Below are 20,859 nucleotides of genomic sequence, written 5' to 3'. Positions count from 1 at the left end.
GAGTGCTCAAAAATGAACCTTAATGAAAGAGGCCTATTAGATAGTGAAGGCCTGTAACATTATATAGTCAAGAAACAATAAGATCGAAAATAAGTAGCCAATCACTCACAGATCCTGTTTCAATGTAATTAGTTCCTAGTGATTAAAACCTGCAACTCCATAGTTGGTGGATGTTCTTGAGTCTAATAAATGGCAGAAATTTGTTTATGTATCAATATTATTATAGACCTGTATAATGGGGTCTGATCATCAAAAATGTACATGGTAACTGCTGTTTGTATAAGCTATCTGTATCATTCCATTTGAAAAAAGAAGAAACCATACTTTACTGCTGTTGATTCATCTGTCACAAAACTGGAACAGAGATGCAGAGAGAGATTGATTTTCAATTATGTGTATTACCATTGGAAGCTCAGTTATAGGATGGCAGCTATTAGAAGGGGATAACAATGGCTATTATAAAGAGCTAAGGCATGCTTGCTTCTGCTAATGAGATGTGAATGTCATGAGGCTTTTCGAACAATGTCTGAGATATATTAACGGGCTGTTTTTGTGGGATTTGCTTTCCAGGGAAAAGTTATGGTGTCCAAGTAGACTGGATGGACTCTACACAGGAAGAGATTGCCTTCTGGCAGGAAATGATGTCAGCCCCCGGTGAATGGATTGAGGGATCACTTCCCCTGAGGTCTCTGGCTGGGAAACGGAAATTCAAATAAGACAAAAAGGAGGACTCTTGTACTGCAAAGCAGAGAGAGAGATATTACTGTTGAAGCAGCTGTCCGCTGCACTGTGTGCCACATTTCATCACACCTTGGATACATTAGCTGGGAAATCGGAGATGCTTCTGTTTTCACAATTTGTTGTGCTTCATACTGTGTGTCTCTGGTTTGAAAATGATAAAGAAATGCACTTTGTTGTTAAATTTACCTAAGAGTGGTAGGTTTGGGGGCTCTTCTGTGGCTATTTCAGTTTACTTGGTGGCACCTTCCTAAAATGGAAGTGTCTTATCATTCCTAAGGGGATGGAGGTGCCACAGAAAGAGTCACCATTGGCTTGTCATAAACCTGTTGTATAATCTTTGCGCCATTGTTTGGGATGTGTGTATCTCAGTCTGGGACCAATGGACAGCCAGTTCAGGCCACATGTCACAGTATTGTAGATGCTTTGTTTATAAGGCCAAGTAATCTATGCTTTGTGGAAGGGTGAAATCTGTGATCTACATATGTTTGTTACTGGACGATTACAAATGTTCTTCCATCTTCCTTCCTCCCCCCCACAAAACAAACAGGAAGAAGTTTGTGACACTAACATTGAGTGCCGCAGATTCAAGGAGAGGTGTTTTTCATCTAATGAATGAGTAGGGAAGTAGAACCGGGCCTTTCTTTTACAGAAACACACTTTAATACTGTGTGTACCCTGAAAAGGGATGAAAGATGAAACACAGCTTTAAAATCATCAAGACATTCCTGCCTTTAATAGTACCAATCATACGTGATGAGGCCTATGGGTTTAGTCTCCTAGAGACATTGGATCCAACTTCTGCTTTTCCTCTTAACCACACTGGGAGATCCTGAACAAAATACATTTTCTAACTCTTTTGCTTCATTTCCCACATCTACACAAATAGGGAGCTCTTAGAAATAGGTTAGGTTCTGGCATTAACTGCTGTATAAATACCTGGGCATTTACATAGGAAATCTATGTATAAACTAATTCCACTTCCCACTAAAATGAGGCCTCGCAGAGAAAGCATTCTTAAGGTTTTGCCTTTAATTGCATGTATTAGTCTGATCAATCAACATAAGTTTTTTAAAGTAATAGCCACAATAGGTTTAGTCAAACTCCAAATGATAGGTTCATGCACTGGCTCTCGCCTAAGGCAAAATCCGCCTCACCAGGTCTTAGAAGAAGAGAAGGACCACATATCATGCTCCAAAGGTACACAGTTGTTTTAGTTTACATGCAAAGGCATCCTTGTAGAACCGCAAACATGGATTTGTCTATGCTGGCTTCTCATGGCACAAATGGAATTGCACAGGAGCAATACAGTTTTTTTGGAGTGTTACAATGACACTTCTGAATGGATGAATAAACATTTTTCTACCTATGGAGATAAATTATTCCTCAATAAATGCACTTTGCATATGTCCAGAGTAAGACTCAAAAAAGATCTTACATATTTTGGAGTGTGCCGATTGCTTGTTCCTTTCTGTACAGTCTTGCAGACATCAATACAACAGTGTGAATGTGCCCTTTAAAGTTGAGTCCTTCTTCACTAAGTAACAACTGATTGCTTTCTCCTTCAATACCCGGAAAACTCTCCTCCATGAGAATTCTCCTGGCTTGACTCAATGTGGATGACAGTTCGGAAACTGTTCCGCGTGATATTTTCAATGCAAATATAATGACAGCAGCACAGGGAGGAAAACCCTTAAGGCCTGATTGTAAATTCACTCTCGATAAAAATTGACGCTGAGGTGTCCAGAATTTATCCAAATTTTCTGTGCTGCGCAGTGTGCAGTGAATGCTCTTCGTTGTGGACTTCGCAAGTAAAAGCATGCAGTGCAGCCAGTAGGATTAAATTATTTAAGAATGTATTACACCCATCTGCTCCTGTGCATTAGGTACAAAACAAGGTTGGAAGTCTTCATGATAATGGCAACTATTTTTTTTTCTGTATATAAAATTTGTGGCACATTTGAAACTATGCATAAGCGTTAGATAGTTCATGGCTTTCTGTAGTAATTTTGCAATCTCTTTTCCTCATTATTTCCTTGATACAAAAAACTTTGGCCTTGAAGACAAGCGTGCCTGTAAAGACAGTGGACATTACCTGCCCTGTAAATAACAATTGACGCCACATTCTAGGAGGCTCTGTGCATCAAGCTGTTTTGGCTACCGCAATGCAATGAGAAAAATTATGTTTTGATATAACAATGAAAACAGGAAAGAGCGTCTAGTTACAGCTGCCAAAGCAAAGAAGGAAAAACATAATTCAAAAGAAGAGTGAATGGAAATGTTGAATATGGTAAGAGAAAGTGACAGAACGCTAGAGGAAAGGGAGAACGAAAGAAAGAATTTGGTTGCAAAGGAAAATCGATTAGAGTTAGCAATTTACAACAGGGAGTCTTCTGTTGATGCAGATAGGCTGTAAAAGAGCATGGGTCTGATTATGTAAATTACACTATGCTGTGTTTGCACTGGTCTCTGCAAATGTCATTGCAGAATAACTGAGTTATCAGTGCCTGGCACCACTAGTGAAATTTATATTACATGGCCCTTAGAGTGAAAGATGAGATGGTAAAGTCTGCATCTTTCGCAGCGAAAAGAATGAGTCTGTCCTAACTCCACCTTAGCTCCACGGCTTGCTTGGCATTAGCAGTGTAAGAGTAATAGAAGGTGCACAGAAGTAATAGTGTTGGAAAATTAAGAAGACAAAGAAAGAAAAGTAGAGAGCTCAAGTGATGGCATGACAGATTTAAACTTGAGATGGTCAGCTTTACTGAGGCAGTAGAAGAGACAACAGGAACAACAAGCAAAAATCAGACATGGAACATTGGGCACTGCAAAGCATGGGTAATGTAGAAAAGTAGGTGCGGATCTCCAACAACAAGAAAGTGTTGATAGAACAGATACAACAAAGGGTGGCCTACTGTGTACGAGTGACACAAGAGCTGCTGAGAGGAAAGGATAATTTCATGGTGTGTAGGTTTGTCTATAACACGAACAACAGATTGTTTTAAGTTTGTGAGATCAGGTTAAATGCGTAAGCAATTTAAAGTCAAGTTTCAGGTGTTATTCATTGATACAGACATAACTTTTCAAAATACTTTCAGTAAGTTAGTGAATCTAATCAATATCATAAAGCTTATCAACTGGCCTTTGGACAGTACAAAACATTGCATGGTGAAAGTGGCCTTGTCAAGAAGACTGACCTCCTGAAAACTTTGGTGTATTTGACCATCGTGACAGAGCTGTGCATGGGCTGGTTTGGCACACTGACACACGTGACCCAACATGTTCAGGTAATTTGGATTCTGGCCTCTGCAGGACGTGAATAGAGATGTGATAGCAATTGTGGCTTGCCAACAGAATTCTTTGCCACCTGTAATAACAGCCGAATTGGCCCTTGCAGGCTGGGACCACCACCCCCAGGAAGGAAAGTGTACTTCTAGTGAGTTTAAGCAGACAAACGCTTGATGTGGCTGAGATTATTCTTTGTAGGTAGAGAAGAATCAAGTAAAACTATTTGTACCCAAGGTTAGGCATAAGTTCTGATCATGGTACCCCCCTACTCCATGACGGATAGTATATACAGATGACTTTAGTGTTATTGCCATATAGAATGCTCTCAAATTGTTTATTTTCTGAAATCATCCACTTGGAACACAACAGCGTACTAGCTACAGGGAAGAAAAAATGCTCTTGAGAAACATGCTGAGTGGTCTAAGTATTGCTCCAATAACAGCATGAAGGGAAAGTAAATAATAAAGCAAAATGTTAAATGATGAAGGTTACAGTTGTGGAGCGAAAAGGAACTGTATAATATATGATGGTCAGGAGGTAAGAATGCAAAAATGTCCGATGGAAAGGCCAGAGGAGAGACCAAATAAACACCTCAGAAAAGTGGGTGAGCTTAAACTGTGGGTCAACATAAAGCACAACAAACTAGCTCGACAGGTTGTTGACAATCAGAAACAGCTTTGGGGTTCATCTAGTTGGCCAACCCTTCCACCTTCAACTTTGGATTTGCGCTTTGATCACAAATGATATTCTATCAACCTGAAGGTTTGTGCACAGCGACAGGCAGGGAACCCCTAAAATTATTTACAAGGTACCCATATGATAGTTACCCCACTTCCAAATCAAGAGCCTCCAAACCCCGGTTCGCCACGGATCACTTAGATGAGTAGCCACAATCTCCGTCTGGAACATGAATAATACACTATGCATCCCTCCGCATTTTTATGCAGCCCAGAACACAACCTGGGGTCCTTACACTTGCATCTGAAGTGCTATATTTTCTGGTGGCCGTACAAATTATAATACTACATTCAGGACTCAATGACCATCCACCGCCGATCTAACTTAGCCTTGATTGATCTAGATAGGTCTGGTTGCATCACTGTTTGTTACCAAAAGTATGTAAAAACATGACACGCTAATGTAATACCTTATCTTCAAAAGAGCTAGGGAACATTTGTATTCTTTTTAGAACAGGTTTTAGAGGAAACGATCATCTTTTTATTATGTGTCCAAAGGGGAAAGAGTTGTTCGCAGTAACCGTGGCCAAGTCAAACTATTGTTGAGTGCACTAATGGCAACTCCTTGAGTTAACCATCACTACAATATATTATAAGAATGGGTGTCTTCCCCAACATCCTGTTCATGAACCAGGGAGACCATAGTTTGAAATTTAGCATCCAGCCTTTTTTGAGACCCCAAATAAATAGCAACGCAGGAGCAATTAGCACTGAAGTCTAGTGTTCACTGGTCCATTGTGCTGTATCAGCGTAGCCAGGGTACAGAATATTAGTGCTCTATTTGAGACAGCCCTGGAAATATTAGACAACTTAGTAAGCGTTTGTTTTGTCAGTAGTAGAAGTTTATAGATTGAACAGAGAGTAAATTGTAGGAATAGGAGTTGAAAATTGTTATCCTTTGAGGGAGTATTCAAACTAGTCTAGCCAAGAACAAGTACACAGCCATTTCATAAGGATAAAATCTGTCACTGTCCACCCAGCATACATGCATTTTGTGTGGACAGTGACTGCCACTGCCTCCATTCGCACTTAATTTATGTGAGCCTAATAAACAATTATTTGTAACATTTTCTTTGTACTGCATGTGAACAACTTCCTAATCAGGCAATTAGTGAATTATCTCAGATACTGAAATATATGTAGTCCTGATGATGACTTGCTTTGTCAAATTAAGTCAAAGCTTCAACACTTTACAATTGGATTAATATATCGCATCTGAACTCAATCACAATACTAAGGGCCTCATTACTATGGCCTAGGGACCACCACCGACAGGCTGTCGGTGGCGGTCCCTCTGCTATCGCAATGCGCTTCCCCCGCCATATTATGATGGCGGGGGAAGCGTAGCAGTCGGAAAGACTAACTGCCTTGGTCCAGACAGGTGGATCAAATCTTACGGCCTGTCGGACCAACTGCAAATCCCTGCATTGCACCGCCGTAGGGATTATGATAACCCTTTCCCCCGGTCATTCTGCGGAGGATAATCCGCCACAAAACGGCTGGTGGAAACAAATTTGAGGACCCGTAGCGGGCCCCCTTAATCCCTGGGGCAGGGACATGTACCCTGGAGGCCCCTACATATTCCTGCACCATTTGGCAGGCACTGCATGGTGTCTGCCATGTAGTGCAGGGATATGGCTGCACTCTATTTTTTGAATTGCGGCGGGGACTGCTGACCGCATCCCTGCCACAATACAAAATATAGGTAATGCGACTGCCGTGGTGATGGTCGCATCATAATTCGAATTGTGGTCCCAAATCCAATATGATGGCAGACGGACTGAAGTCCGTCCGCCATCCTAATGAGGCCCTACGTTTGAACTCCTGCTTACTATGTCACTTGTACATATTTGTTACTTATTAGGCCAAAGAACATCAATTTTGAAAGTATCGCACACACTGTTTTAGGGTGTTTTTGCTCACTTGCACCGAGTACTGCATCACCTACATGATCTTGATTGCACATTATATACACAACTTTTTGATAACATACAACAAATGTGTTACCCTTATCAGATGGTTATCTAAGTGTGCTTAACTAGACTAGTTTCATTATTCCATCTAAGGAGGAATCATTTTTGTTCATTGTATACCCAGGTTCGTATGTCCTCAGGTTCACCCTGTATTTTGATATATATTTTTAAGAGTAGAAGCATCTCTGTTTAACATAATCGGGCCCTTATTACAAGTTTGGCGAAATAGAGTGGGATATTTACCACACAATTTAAATACCATTACCCAGAGTGAGGTATTTACCACATGTGGTAAATACCTCAGTTTTTAACACAGCAAATTCTGCATGTTTTTCTTTTTGCCGAGGCATTTTCCCCTCAATAAATGTCAGCTTTAATCTACTGGAAATTATTGGGGGAAACTGTGAGGATGTGATAATTATCACTCAAGTAGAAATTCCGATCCCTGTTTAAAACACGTTTGCACTGGGATCGGAATTTATCCCTGAACTCGGAATGAGGGCCAAGTGTTTTGTCGATCGGAGTATCTCAGTCTAATAGAGGAGGTGTTTTGTAGGTAGAAGGAAATTCTTAGTCTCCCCAGAAGTAAATAAAAAGCCACCTTGATAAAAACTCACAAACAGCCACTACGTTTTAAGGACACAAAGAGAGACTGATATGTGAATCACACCTAAATTCAAGACTGACTGAATATATTAGCACAGGTTTGAGGAAGTGTAGGCTCAATTTTTCTTCAGTCTCCACAAATTTGGGCAGCGACTGATGAGCATAAAACAATTGGCTAGTGGGTGGTTGCAAGACACCCCCACCCTTTCTGGACCGTCACAGCTGGGCAAACCCTCACATTGCACACAGCAATCTGAACACTAAGGAACAAACATGTTTCTCCATGGAGAAAGCTCTTTCCCTATTGCATAAATGCCCAGCAAGTCTGGGAGTAATTCCTCCCCCTTCCCATGGCCTTTGGCTGGAGTAAAGCTTCAACCATTTTCAGATTGCAGTTTGGGAATGCCCACAAATGTAAATGTATGTGGGAGTCTCCAATCTTCTCAAGCAAACAACTCTTTGGACATGCACACCCCACCTCTTGAGTAGGATTTACTCCTGCTGATTTCTTTGCAATTATGGTGGCAAAATGTGCAGTGGTAAATGCATTTATGCCTACCAGGAACGCCTTTCCGAATTTCTGTTAGTTGTAAAAGAGACATTTCTAGCCCAAAATGTAAGTTTATGGAGGAGTAAACTTGAGTTTACAGACAAACATACCTTTGTGAATAAAACCCCGGGTGACTAAGGAAGCACCTTTTCAATTGTGTTACTACCTATATTTACCCTTAAATGTGTAAAATACATAAAGCATCCAAGACTCTTGGTGGGGCTCTAGAGACATTTATATATAGTTATTTCCTTAAAGTAGCTGCAGCCTAGGTGGGGTTGCAGTACACAAAGCATTTTAGTATATTTTTTAAATCGCATGTGTTGCCAGTTTTACATGATGGGCAAAGGGAGGGCATGAACATGGTACATATGTATAGAACAAGCTTACTTGTACATTTTGTTATTGCTTTGTATCAAAACTGCTCTAGAACAGAAATCATGTTTTTACTTGCTGTCTTGTTCTAAAACATATAAAGGCTTTTTCACTTTCTCAAAATGACTGAATAAATTAATATTATGCTGGAGGCTTGTGAAAGGTAAATGAACATTTCAGGATTTTACAAGGTTGGTGGGAAAGCAAGACTTCTGTTCACACACCTGCCTGAGTACACAGGTGGATTGTGGTGCCTTAAGCGAATTAAATGATGATGCTCTAGCCAGAAATATGTTATTGATCATACTGTATAATGCAATGCTGAGGAACCAATAATCAATGTGTAAAATTCATCCATGAAATGGATACAAAAATAAACCTTACAATTTTAAAACTGTTTGCAAAGTGTTTTATTGAATCACTGCTTTAACCTCCCTGCCCACCATAAGGGCAAACATAGCATGGATGGGCATGAGGCCAACAAGACTTAACACCCACTATTCTAGTTTGTATAGTACTTTATCTGATGGGCAGAATCCTCCGTTGCGGACACTAACGCAGCAGCTGGGGGAAATTAAATCTAAGGATCTAGAAATTAATGTTACGTTAGTAGAAGTAACTGAGAGTCTCAAAGCAACACGGGGGGGGGGGGGGTAAAGCTCCAGGTCCGGATGGCATACCTCCCGATTTGTTTAAAAATAACATCGATTTATGGGGCCCATTTTTAGTGCAACTGTTTTACGCATCTTTAAAGACGAGCCTACCTCCATCATGGTTTATGTCAGTTATAGTGCCTATTTTTAAAAAAGGAGACAGGCAAAATCCCACGTGCTATTGACCTATCTCCTTATTAGATAGCACTGTAAAAATTCTAGGAAGAGTGATATTAGGTAGGCTGCAAAAATGGGCGGAAGATAACTGTATTATTAGTGACCTCCAATATGGGTTTCAAAAGGGGGTAGGAACAGTTGATCAGGGCCTGAATTTATTTATCCTTCAACAGAAATATATTAAGGCACGGCAGGAACCTATTTATTTTACTTTCGTTGACTTGACGTCAGCGTTTGACTGTGTTTCACACAGCAAGCTATGGGCCATTATGGAATTTCTTGGTGTAGCGGGAAGCATAATTTCCTTTCTCAAGGAATTATACTCGGGCGCTATCGCAACAGTGCGATATGGAAAAAATGGTGACTGTACTAGATCATTTGATGTGGGAAGTGGGGTACGCCAGGGTTGCGTCCTGGCGCCATTTTTATTTTTGGTTTATATTAATGGATTGGATGATGTCCTGGTGAAAACAACTTGTAATATACCTAGGGTAGCCAAAAGACCCATCCCTGCGTTATTATACGCAGATGATGCGGTCCTAATGGCTCGCACGCGAGTGGCCTTACAACGCCTTGTAACATCCTTTAATACATTTATGATAAATCTGGACTTGCAAGTCAATTGCTCTAAGACATTCACCATGAACTGTGGCCCTGGTTCCATTAGGAAAAGGAGGCCGATGTTCATTAATGCTAGTCCTCTAGACTCTACCCCTACCTTTCCATATCTTGGCATTTTATTTCATGAAGCGGGGACCTGGACAGATGCCATAAAAGTAAGGAAAGCCCTGTTCTGTAAATCCATCACAGCCCTTAAAATTTTTTCCAAAAAGATGGGGAAAAAACCTACTGTAGAACTTCTGCGAATTTTTAATGCCACTTGTGTCTCTATTGCTGTCTATGGTGCTGGGATCTGGGGGTATGACAATATACAATCTATTCAGGTTGTAGAGAATAAATTCTTGAGATTCATCTTAGCAGTACCTGAGAGTGTCTCAAGTTACATTTGTCATATGGAACTTGGCCAACCCCACATCGAAGATACAATCAGAGTCCAACCAGTACTGCAGTGGCACAGGGCTTGGACCAATGATGGGTGCGTTTTGAATCGAGCTATTTTAAGGGATGGATTAAGTTTGGACTATGTGAGCAGGATAAGGTTGTTTACTTACATTAGGGACTTCCTTGGAGACATTGGCTGTATGAATTACTATGACAATCCTTTGTCTATGTGTAATATCACGAGGAAGTCACTAAAAATAAAAGGTATGAAACGCCTGGAAGATATTAGAACGACAGCGGAAAATAGGAAAAAGTCTGTTGTAGCCCATCAATTCATATTACTGCAGGGTAAAATTCAACCATATTTAACCCTTTCTATGTCTGAACACTCGCGATTCATTTTGACAAGTTTTAGGTTAAGTATTCTTTTTAGGGTTTTAAGTTTCCCCGTAATGAACTGTTGGTCTCGCAACTTAACTGAATGCCCTTGTGATGACACATCAGAGCAGTCTGACATCCACATCCTTTTTTTCTGTAAATACTATACTTTACCCCGGAAAAGATTGATTGTACCGATCTTAAAGGAAATGAATGTTAGACGATGTCGCGCCGCCTTTTTCGAACTCCAGAAATTAGATGTTATTTTTGACGTAGCTTCAATTTCAGAATATCTTAGTAATGTTCTTAGATTACGTAAATCAATTTGTACTTGAATTCAATGTATGTTGTATTTAAATTTACTGCATATTGTACCTTTATTTTCATTGCCAATAACCATGTGGTTTTAATTGTTTTTTTAATAATAACTAGGATGTAGTATTATGAATTGCTTTTATGTACGTTTATGGTTATTAACTTTTTTACGGAATAAAGTCAAATTGAGACTTAACACCCCTACAAATGCATACCGGTAGTATATGTAGGCTTCTGCCAAAGTTGTACATGTTCTAGTGAATTACCTGGCACCTTTGTTTGTTTTCTTTTTACAAATACACTGAAATGTTTTGTTTAGCAAAATGGTCTGCTTATCCTACTCAGTATTGAAAGTTTAGGAATTGTAGGACTTTGCACATGGGCAATTCAATTGTATTGTGTCTTTTGAAGAAGGTAACAAAGATTTTGGGGGCGCTAAGTGGCGCATGACCAAGATGGCCACACGCCTGTGAGGCTCCGGCGGCTTGGCTGTATAATACTGCATTTATCCACTTCCACTGCTGAGTAATTTGGCTTGTTGCTTCAGGAAATTCCTGAGGAATCCGGAGCTGAGTGAGGAGAACAGCGTGGAGCGCGGCGGGGACTGCCTGGAGCTCTGCTCGGCTGCGGAGGGCATTTGCGCTCCGTGGTTCCCACGCTGTTGGAGGAAGCAGCCTTGATTTTAATCAGTCTCCCACTGCACATATACAGCGTCGTGTTACATGGTTGAAAAGAGTGAGACCAGGACCACCTTGCCCGTATTTAAAGACATCACTATCCTTGGGCACTCCTGTTGTGGCCTAGTGCGGTGCTGTGTGTTTCTGCCTAGCAGCTGTGAGGGTGCCATGCGATGACTTGGTGGTAGCGAGCTGGATGCACGCTGGAGATACTGGACACAGTGAAATTACTGGACTATCATCTCGCTTGCTAGCCTGTGCTCCATAGGACTTCCCTACGGCGTGGACCCTCCGTGGGTGCACAGACAGATCGAACCTAACAGGAGCGGTGGGTTCACTACGCAGTGCCTCCGCAGTCATCATTACCGCACACCCTGCTCCTAGTACTTTCCGTTTTGATTGGGCAGAGTCCGGTACTCGCGGGTGTGAGGGGGCTACTGGGGATCCGGAGAGTTCAAGACCCTACCAATCTCGGTAGTACTTGCCTGTGCATATTGCGAGCCCCCGTCTGATCCGTTACATACAGAATTTCCTGCCCACGGATCACTGACATAATATCGACTTCAAAAATATAGGCATTTAAAATATCGACTCCAAAATATCGACTACAAAAATATCAAAGTCCTATCTACAAACAGGTAAGTACAAAAATATTGAATCAAAAATATCGTTTAAAAATATGTACTTTGTAAAAATATCGAATTTATTAAAATGTATGTAAAATTAAAAAAATATTAAAATTAAATAACTAAAATATGCTTAAAAATACTTAAATAACCTTAAAATTATTAAATAATTAATTTAAGTTATAAAAAAAATAATACCATTTTATTTCTTAAAACATATATATATATTAACATAATATTATTAAAAAATATAAAATATTATTACCGTAGCATAGCAAGAGTGTTAAAATTACTATTCCCACTCCAATGAGTGCAACAGTAGGGAAAGCGTTGGATAGCATAGCGGTAAAAATTACTATTCCGACTCCAAAGAGTGCAACAGTAGGGAAAGCGTTGGATAGCGTAGGGGTAAACATTACTATTCCACTCCAGTGGGTGCAACAGTAGGGAAAGCGTTGGATAGCGTAGGGGTAAAAATTACTATTGCAACTCCAAAGAGTGCAACAGTAGGGAAAGCGTTGGATAGCGTAGAGGTAAAAATTACTATTCCCACTCCAGCGGGTGCAACAGTAGGGAAAGCGTTGGATAGCGTAGGGGTAAAAATTACTATTCCCACTCCAGTGAGTGCAACAGTAGGGAAAGCGTTGGATAGTGTAGAGGTAAAAATTACTATTCCCCCTCCAGTGGGTGCAATAGTAGGGAAAGCGTTGGATAGCGTAGGGGTAAAAATTACTATTCCCACTCCAGTGGGTGCAACAGTAGGGAAAGCGTTGGATAGCGTAGGGGTAAAAATTACTATTGCAACTCCAAAGAGTGCAACATTAGGGAAAGCGTTGGATAGCGTAGGGGTTAAAATTACTATTCCCACTCCAAAGAGTGCAACAGTAAGGAAAGCGTTGGATAGCGGAGAGGTAAAAATTACTATTTCCACTCCAGCGGGTGCAACAGTAGGGAAAGCGTTGGATAGCGTAGGGGTAAAAATTACTATTCCCACTCCAGTGAGTGCACCAGTAGGGAAAGCGTTGGATAGTGTAGAGGTAAAAATTACTATTCCCACTCCAGTGGGTGCAATAGTAGGGAAAGCGTTGGATAGCGTAGGGGTAAAAATTACTATTCCCACTCCAGTGGGTGCAACAGTAGGGAAAGCGTTGGATAGCGTAGGGGTAAAAATTACTATTGCAACTCCAAAGAGTGCAACAGTAGGGAAAGCGTTGGATAGCGTAGGGGTAAAAATTACTATTCCCACTCCAGTGAGTGCAACAGTAGGGTAAGCGTTGGATAGCGTAGGGGTAAAAATTACTATTCCCACTCCAAAGAGTGCAACAGTAGGGAAAGCGTTGGATAGCGTAGGGGTTAAAATTACTATTCCCACTCCAAAGAGTGCAACAGTAGGGAAAGCATTGGATAGCGTAAGGGTTAAAATTACTATTCCCACTCCAAAGAGTGCAACAATAGGGAAAGCGTTGGATAGCGTAGGGGTAAAAATTACTATTCCCACTCCAGAGAGTGCAACAGTAGGCAAAGTAAATACTTCATTTATTATTTAAAAATATATAAATTAATATCTGTAAAAAATTAATTTAAAGTAATTACCAATTTAATATAATATAACAATTAATCAGTTCAAATTACAATTTAAAATTAATTACTATTAGTTACCTATTATTCCAAATTAATTACAAATTAAAAATTAATTAACAATTAAAAATTAATTAACAATTAATTCAAATTAAATACAATTAAATAAATTGAATTATGTAATTAATTATAAATAAATTACTTCCCACCCTATTCCCCTATAAACCCACAACCCGCTACAGAAAATAAATTAGTAAAACATAATTAGCAATTAATCAATTAAATAAAATTAATTGGCAATTACAATTTAATTAATTACCCATAAAAAATTAATTAACAATTAATTCTAAAAAAATACCAATAAATATTTTTACATATTTAATTAAATTACTTCCCACCCAATTCCCCTATAAACCCACAACCCGCTACAGACAATAAATGAGTAAAATTAACATAAATAGCAATTAATCAATTAGTTAAAATTAATTGCCAATTACAATTTAATTAATTACCAAATATACATTAACAATTAATTAAAAATGAATGCCAATAAATAAATTTACATATTTAATTCATTATAATTAAATTACTTCCCACCCTATTCCCCTATAAACCCACAACCCCCTACAGAATTAAATTACGCAAAAATTAAAAAAACAAAATTCATTATTTAAAATTAATTATAACATACATACACACTTTTCACACATATAATAACAAAAAACACACAAAAAATTGATATTATTGAAAATTCGATAATTTTAATAACCTATATTATATACTTCGATATTTTAACTTTCTATATTTTTAACATTCGATATTACATTACTTACCTTAAAAACGATATTTTTGATGTCTATATTCTGTCCATTCGATATTTTGTCCAGTCTATATTTTAAACTCGATATTATGTCCATTCGATATTTTTTACTCGATATTTTGACTGTTTACCAGACAAACATGATGGGCATATCAAAGAAGCTGAACAACGCATATCGGATAATAAAGATACCACCTCACAATTACAGCTCCAGGTGTCGCACTTGGATAAACTTCTCAAGGTGATCGCCGCCAAGAATGAGGACCATGAGCCTCGCAGTCGCTGGAATAACATCAGGATCATTGGCATACCACAAAGGCTACCAACACTGGCCGCATGGAGGAGTATATTGAGCGGCTACTGTGAGGAGCCAGTGACGAAGACCCGTTCTCGACGCAGCTTTTTGTGGAGCAAGCGCATCTCTCATTGGGACCACGTCCCCCTCAACTATTGTGACTGAGATGCTGCTCTGAAGCTGGCAAGAGAACATAAGAATCTACCATCGTCCCAGATTTCACCGCTGCGGTGCGAGAGTCAAACATAAAACTTTGCAAGGCACAGATCGAGTATGCCCTTCTTTATCCGGCACGCCTGAGAGTTTCCTATCACAGGAAAAATACCATCTTCACGAATCTACATCAGGCTGAGGAATTCCTGAAATCAGTTCAACGCCGCTTTCCTAGGGGGCATCGGATGACCGTGCTTCTAGGTCGCCTTCTCTTCACACTAACAGAGAGAATTTTTTTTTTCTTGGCTTTGGCGGGTTGAAGGCTCTCTGCTTGTCTCATTGTACATGCATCTGGAGACTGGGTACTTCACATGGGGGGTAATGATACCCCGTCCCGGGGTGGCTGCGCTGTCCTCCACCTGACGACTACAGATAAGTGATCTCCTGTGGTGCAGACTTGCTGTATTTTTTCTTCTTTTCCTTTGTTTAAAATTACTCTTATATGTAGCAGATGGTTTGTAACTGTACTATGCTAAGCCCCCTTTACCCCCCTGCTTGTTCCCCTATGGGACACTGAGACTCTACATGGGCAGGACTGAGGGAAGGGAGGTTTTCGTGTTGCCCTGGCGATCCCCCTGTTTGGGAATTCCCCCTTGCTTTTGGTTTTTGTTCTTTGTGATGACATACAGCTCCATTTATTCTTGGTATGCAATGTCATGGACCGATTGGGTTTTGGGTAGGCGGTACAATTCTGGCACATTTGGGGTGCTTTTGTGGGTGGGAGTGGGACGGGTATTGTTGTTGTTCTCCAGTGGTTCCTATGTAATGTATCAGCAGTTAGACTTATCAGCACACTGTGAAAAAAGTATACACAGACATCTTCATACGGCATTGTTAGGCGAATATTGTCACTACTGTTATGTCATTAAACACTGACTCGCTACAAATAAACCTGCTCATGTGGAACATCAGAGGCCTTGGAGACCCTCGTAAGTGTCGGCAAAAACTTGCTTACCTCGACAGACATCATATACACATAGCGGTGCTCCAGGAGACGCATACTGACTCCCGCCGGTTGCCATGATGGAGGTAGATGGGCATCGGACAGAGTCTTTTCCTCATACTCATCATACTCACAGGGCACACTGGTTCTGGTTAAGAGGGGCACTCCTTTTGTTCTGGGAGGTTCCCTTGGAGACCCGTCTGGCAGACATTGCATACTTTGGGGCATGCTTGGTACGCAATTGATTACCTTGGTTTGCTGCTATGGTCCAAACACTGCCGACCCGGACTATGTCACTTCTCTATGGGGGCAAAATCTAAAAGTGGGATCTACTCATGTCATTTGGGGAGGGGATTTTAATACCACACTATGCCCGGCGCTTGACCGCTCACACCCCCAGCCTCACCACTACACCAAAACTCAAGAGACTCTCTCCCAGCTGCTCCCGGAACAGGGGCTCATTGATACGTGCCATGTGCATCCAGGACATCTAGAAGGCACATACCACATCACAGCCCTCTCTGCTTGGTCTCACCTCGATTATTGGATTGTTTCTCGAGGAGTTGCACCGTGGATAGTCGCCATAGACCATATGGCCACACACACTCAGACCATGCGCCCATACGCATGCAAATATCACCCCCTAACTCAAACACATCCCCGTTCTGCTGGAGACTAGTGCCCGAAGTGCTACTCGATACCGCCTTTCAGGCAGAGCTGGGGGGAGAGATCGCAAGTTTTTTTTAGCCGTACATACCTTTACCTCCTTTTATGGGGAATCTTATCATACACGACAGGCTGCACCCCTGGATTTTAATCCCTTCCTTAAAGATATTGCTCTAGGATGGCTGGGAGACCACCAGCGAGAGTTTCTAGCACCCTTTGAGGCAGACGAGGTTCAGTAGGCGATCATGAAAATGAAATCCGGGAAAGCTACAGGGGCCGATGGCCTACCTGTTGACTTTTATAAGTCCTACATAGATCAGTTGATCTCAGTACGGCGGGAGGTATATCTGGAAGCTCAGGAGGCTCAAATTCTTCCAGACACTATGAGGGAGGTGCTTATCATTTCACTCCTGAAGCCCAGCAAGCCTGCGGATCAGTGCGATTCATACAGGCATCTATCTCTCATTAATACAGATACAAAGATCCTTGCGAAACTTCTGGCGAATTGTCTTATCCTTTTAATGGAGAAGTTGGTGCTACCTGATCAGGCAGGTTTGATTCCAGGAAGGGCGACTTCCCATAACCTGCGTACACTTATGCACAATGTTGACCCCCCCAACTGGCACTCGTGGCTGTCTTTTTAGACGCCACGAAAGCCTTTGACTCGGTAGAGTGGGATAATCTTTTCACTATACTTCAATGTATGGGTCTCCCTGTCTGGTTTCTTTTGTGGATCCGTCTCCTCTATGCCTCTCCGAAAGTGCGGGTGAGAGTAAATAGCCATACTTCCTCCCCTATCCTGCTTACACAGGGCACCCGCCAAGGCTGACCCCTCCTCCCCACTACTAATCGCCCTTGCGATAGAGCCCCTTGTGGCGAAACTTAGGCAGCATCACCAAGAAAAAGCCCTTTGCTCCTTTCTCCGTCCCATAATGATCTCTCTTTATGCGGACAACGTCACTCTATATGTGAAGAACCCGATCCAAAATCTTAACCCGCTCCTTCGGGAATTCGTGAGATTTGGCGGATTATCTGGCATACACATTAACTGGACTAATTCTCCACTCTTCCTGCTCACTCCAGTGGCAACGCCATTCCCTACAGACTTCCCCATTGAGTTATGTTCTGAGGAGATGAAATATATGGGGGTGCATGTCACCAATGATCGCAAGGAATTATTGCGTCGTAACTTTGGTTACACGCTTGAACATATAGCGAGCAGTATCAATAGGTGGATAGCCCTCCCCCTCACCATTGCAGGCTGCATATCACTTATAAAAATGATGATCACCCCCAAGCTTTCATATCTGTTACTGAACATATCACTCTATCCTGGCAGGCACTTTTTTAATATGCTAATATGAGAGCTCATATGACTGGTTTGTGGCGGCAAACAACCACGATTGTAATGGGACACACTAACTCACCCCTATTCCCAGGGAGGGTTTGATATGATTTGTACTATCTGTGCGCCCAGGCACATTTTGCGCACTATTGGTTCCACCCCCCCAGATATACATCCCAAGTCGCAACGGAACACTGGCTGGCAAATCCTATCCTGCTAGACTGGGTCATTCTGGCTGTTCCGGAGAATCGGCCAGTGGGTCCGACCTCAGTGGATTGTACCGTTTACTGCAAAGCCTTACTCGTATAATTAAGTCACCGGTTCTCTATTCTCAGATGCTTCCACTTACATACCATCCAATAATGCCGGTTCTTCAGGAAGGAATATTTGCTAAGACCAAATCTAAAATCACCTGTTGGGGCGTCCTCTACTTAAATGGTTAATTTAGGGACATGTCGTAATTGTTTCAAGGTGCTCAGCCGTCCCCCATGGACATTTTTCTGTATGTACGCTTTAGACAGGGAATAAGGGAATATGTGCCATCGTACCCCATGGAGCCACCCACAGTTACCCCATTGCACCACATGTTGCAAACTACTGATGCTTCACATTTCGTATCTACCTTGTACCATAGCCTTTAAACGGAAATGGAATACCCTCCCTGCCGTGCGCACGCCAAATGGAGCATTGAACATGGACATGACATTACTGATCAGCAATGGGACTATTGCTGTAAACAGACTGAGCTTGCCTCCTCTAATAATAGGCTGTGCATTACTCATTACAAATTCTTACACAGTCTCTATTACACCCCTGCCTGGGCTCCGTGACAGTGCTCGATGTGACTGATGTAGGGTAGAAAATGCTGACTTTGTCCATCTTGCATGGGACTGTAGCGCAGTACATTCATATTGCCAACAGGTTATCGTGGCACTGGAGCTCATGACCATCCTGGAACTTCCACGTTCCCTGCTATTGGCACTGCTTGGATATGCAGAGGCGATACTAGTGGCACCGTGTAAATTTGTCACATTTAGTATACTACTGGCCAGACAGAAGGTGGCTTGCAGGTGGGGCCGGGGCAGAGCGCCGAAATTTAGGAATGGCTCGGCGATATGATCCTGTAGCAGGGAACAAATACATACCTACTCCGAACACCTTCCCCTGCCGTCCTAGCCATAAGACATCTGGGACCCCCTCACTATGTACCTCATAGAACATCCACTTGCATTCACTGTAGACTCAAGTTCGCAGCCTCATTAAGATGACTACTCTCTGTAACACATTAGGGAAAATGTACTCTGGTTATCGCTATATTGTGTCAAATGTGCGCTGTTTGCGACTTTCAGTATGCCCTCCTGTGTGTGGGTGGGACGATGAGAGAGAGTGACTTAATGCTGATGTCTTCGCTAACTTTATATGCCTCTATTGCTATTATCAAATGCTAAATCCTTCCATATACTGTGTATGATCATGCTCTAATATATTTCATATACTGGAACCACTTGTTGGTATTGTTTGTATAAACGATAAAACAATAAAAAAAAGAAAAAGTAACAAAGATTTTGGGATTTTAATGATTTTATTACCGTATATTGCCTGGAGAGTATGGATTTCAAATTAATTTTGCTAGGTTTGCGTGTGTGCATGCATGTATACGTGTTGTTATACGGTAACATCTAAGATGTCAGTTCAAATATTGTTAAGTTCATCCTTGACATTGTGTGAATGGAGTTTGACCGAATGGAGATTTAAGAAGGGATACAGTGAAATGATGTTGAGTTAAGGGTACAAGTTGACTTACAATATGCGCAATATGACCTGGTTGATGGAGGAGCATGATGAGATGGCTGGAAATGTACTAGAGGGCTGGAAATTAGTTAGTTAGTTGGGGTTGGAAAAAAGGGGATATGGCCCTTCCGAGGAACCGAGGACCTCAGGGTATTGGTGGTTTAAATGAAAACACGTGTAAGGATTATGTAGACAACACGGGATCGAATGTAGGCCAACCATCTCTGAATTGACACCAGGCAAGCGCCCGATTTGGGGAATTATTTGATTAGATCAATTACAAAGAGTGGAAAAGAGCCTTCCAATGCTTGCTCAGACTGTTTAGTGCCAACCATTAAAGGACCTAACCATTATCATTTTTCCACATTAGAGCTACCTCTGAGAATAACAGAATGTCCAGGTGCCAATATCCATGAATGTACCACAACATGGCTTTCAAGTCATCTAACTGCCAGGGCACAGCTATATCCATCAGCTACCCTGCTTTCTACATGTGCCTCTTCTGTACTTGTGCTTGGCATATCTCCGGAGAGACAGCATGTAACCTAAGAGCCCAGTTGACAACAACAAGTCAATGATAATTTCTTTTCAACTTTAACCCCAATTACAAGGCTACGAAGGAAGGGAATCAAATGTAATTGGTCAGATAAGGCCTATGAGGCATTTTGTAAGGTAAAGCAAAAACCTTAACACAAAGCTGTCTTAAGACAACCTGACCCTACATTTAACTTTCTTGTAGAAACAGACGCATCACAGAGTAGTGTTTTCACAAGGCAGAGATTCAGGCAATTTACATCCTATGGAATACTGCTCCCATAAATTGAATCCAGCTAAAAGCAAATTTGCAGTGGCAGGTCATGAACATTTAGCCATTATGGTGATTTTTGAGGAGTGGCACCACTTTGTCCTTGAAGATCATAGGGCAGCTAAAACCTGAAGTCAGCTATAACCCATTCAACTAGACAATTGCTTTTGACCAAATTCTTTATTGATTATGATTGTTCTCATTTTTGTTTTAAACTGGAGTAAGAAATGGGAAAGCAAATGCATTATCACAGTTTGGAAATATAGATCAAGTGACCAACAGCAACCAGAGCCACTTCATAATAATAT

The 20,859-nt window shown here is 41.2% G+C and overlaps 1 protein-coding gene across 1 annotated transcript in view; it reads left to right on the top strand.

The window, feature by feature from the left end:
- LOC144829539 (synaptotagmin-like protein 2) overlaps nucleotides 1-3,328 on the top strand; it is a 739,182-nt gene extending 735,854 nt beyond the window's left edge. Inside the window, exon 17 of the mRNA XM_078688777.1 lies at nucleotides 571-3,328. Within this exon, the coding sequence (XP_078544903.1) occupies nucleotides 571-716 (146 nt within the window). The 3' untranslated portion in view covers nucleotides 717-3,328. The remainder of the gene's footprint in view (nucleotides 1-570) is intronic.
- The last annotated feature ends 17,531 nt before the right edge of the window (nucleotides 3,329-20,859 follow it).

Source organism: Lissotriton helveticus, chromosome 4_1 (genome assembly GCF_964261635.1).
Source record: "Lissotriton helveticus chromosome 4_1, aLisHel1.1, whole genome shotgun sequence".
In the NCBI taxonomy this organism is placed as follows: Eukaryota; Metazoa; Chordata; class Amphibia; order Caudata; family Salamandridae; genus Lissotriton; species Lissotriton helveticus.
This window is presented reverse-complemented; position numbering and strand designations above follow the sequence as displayed.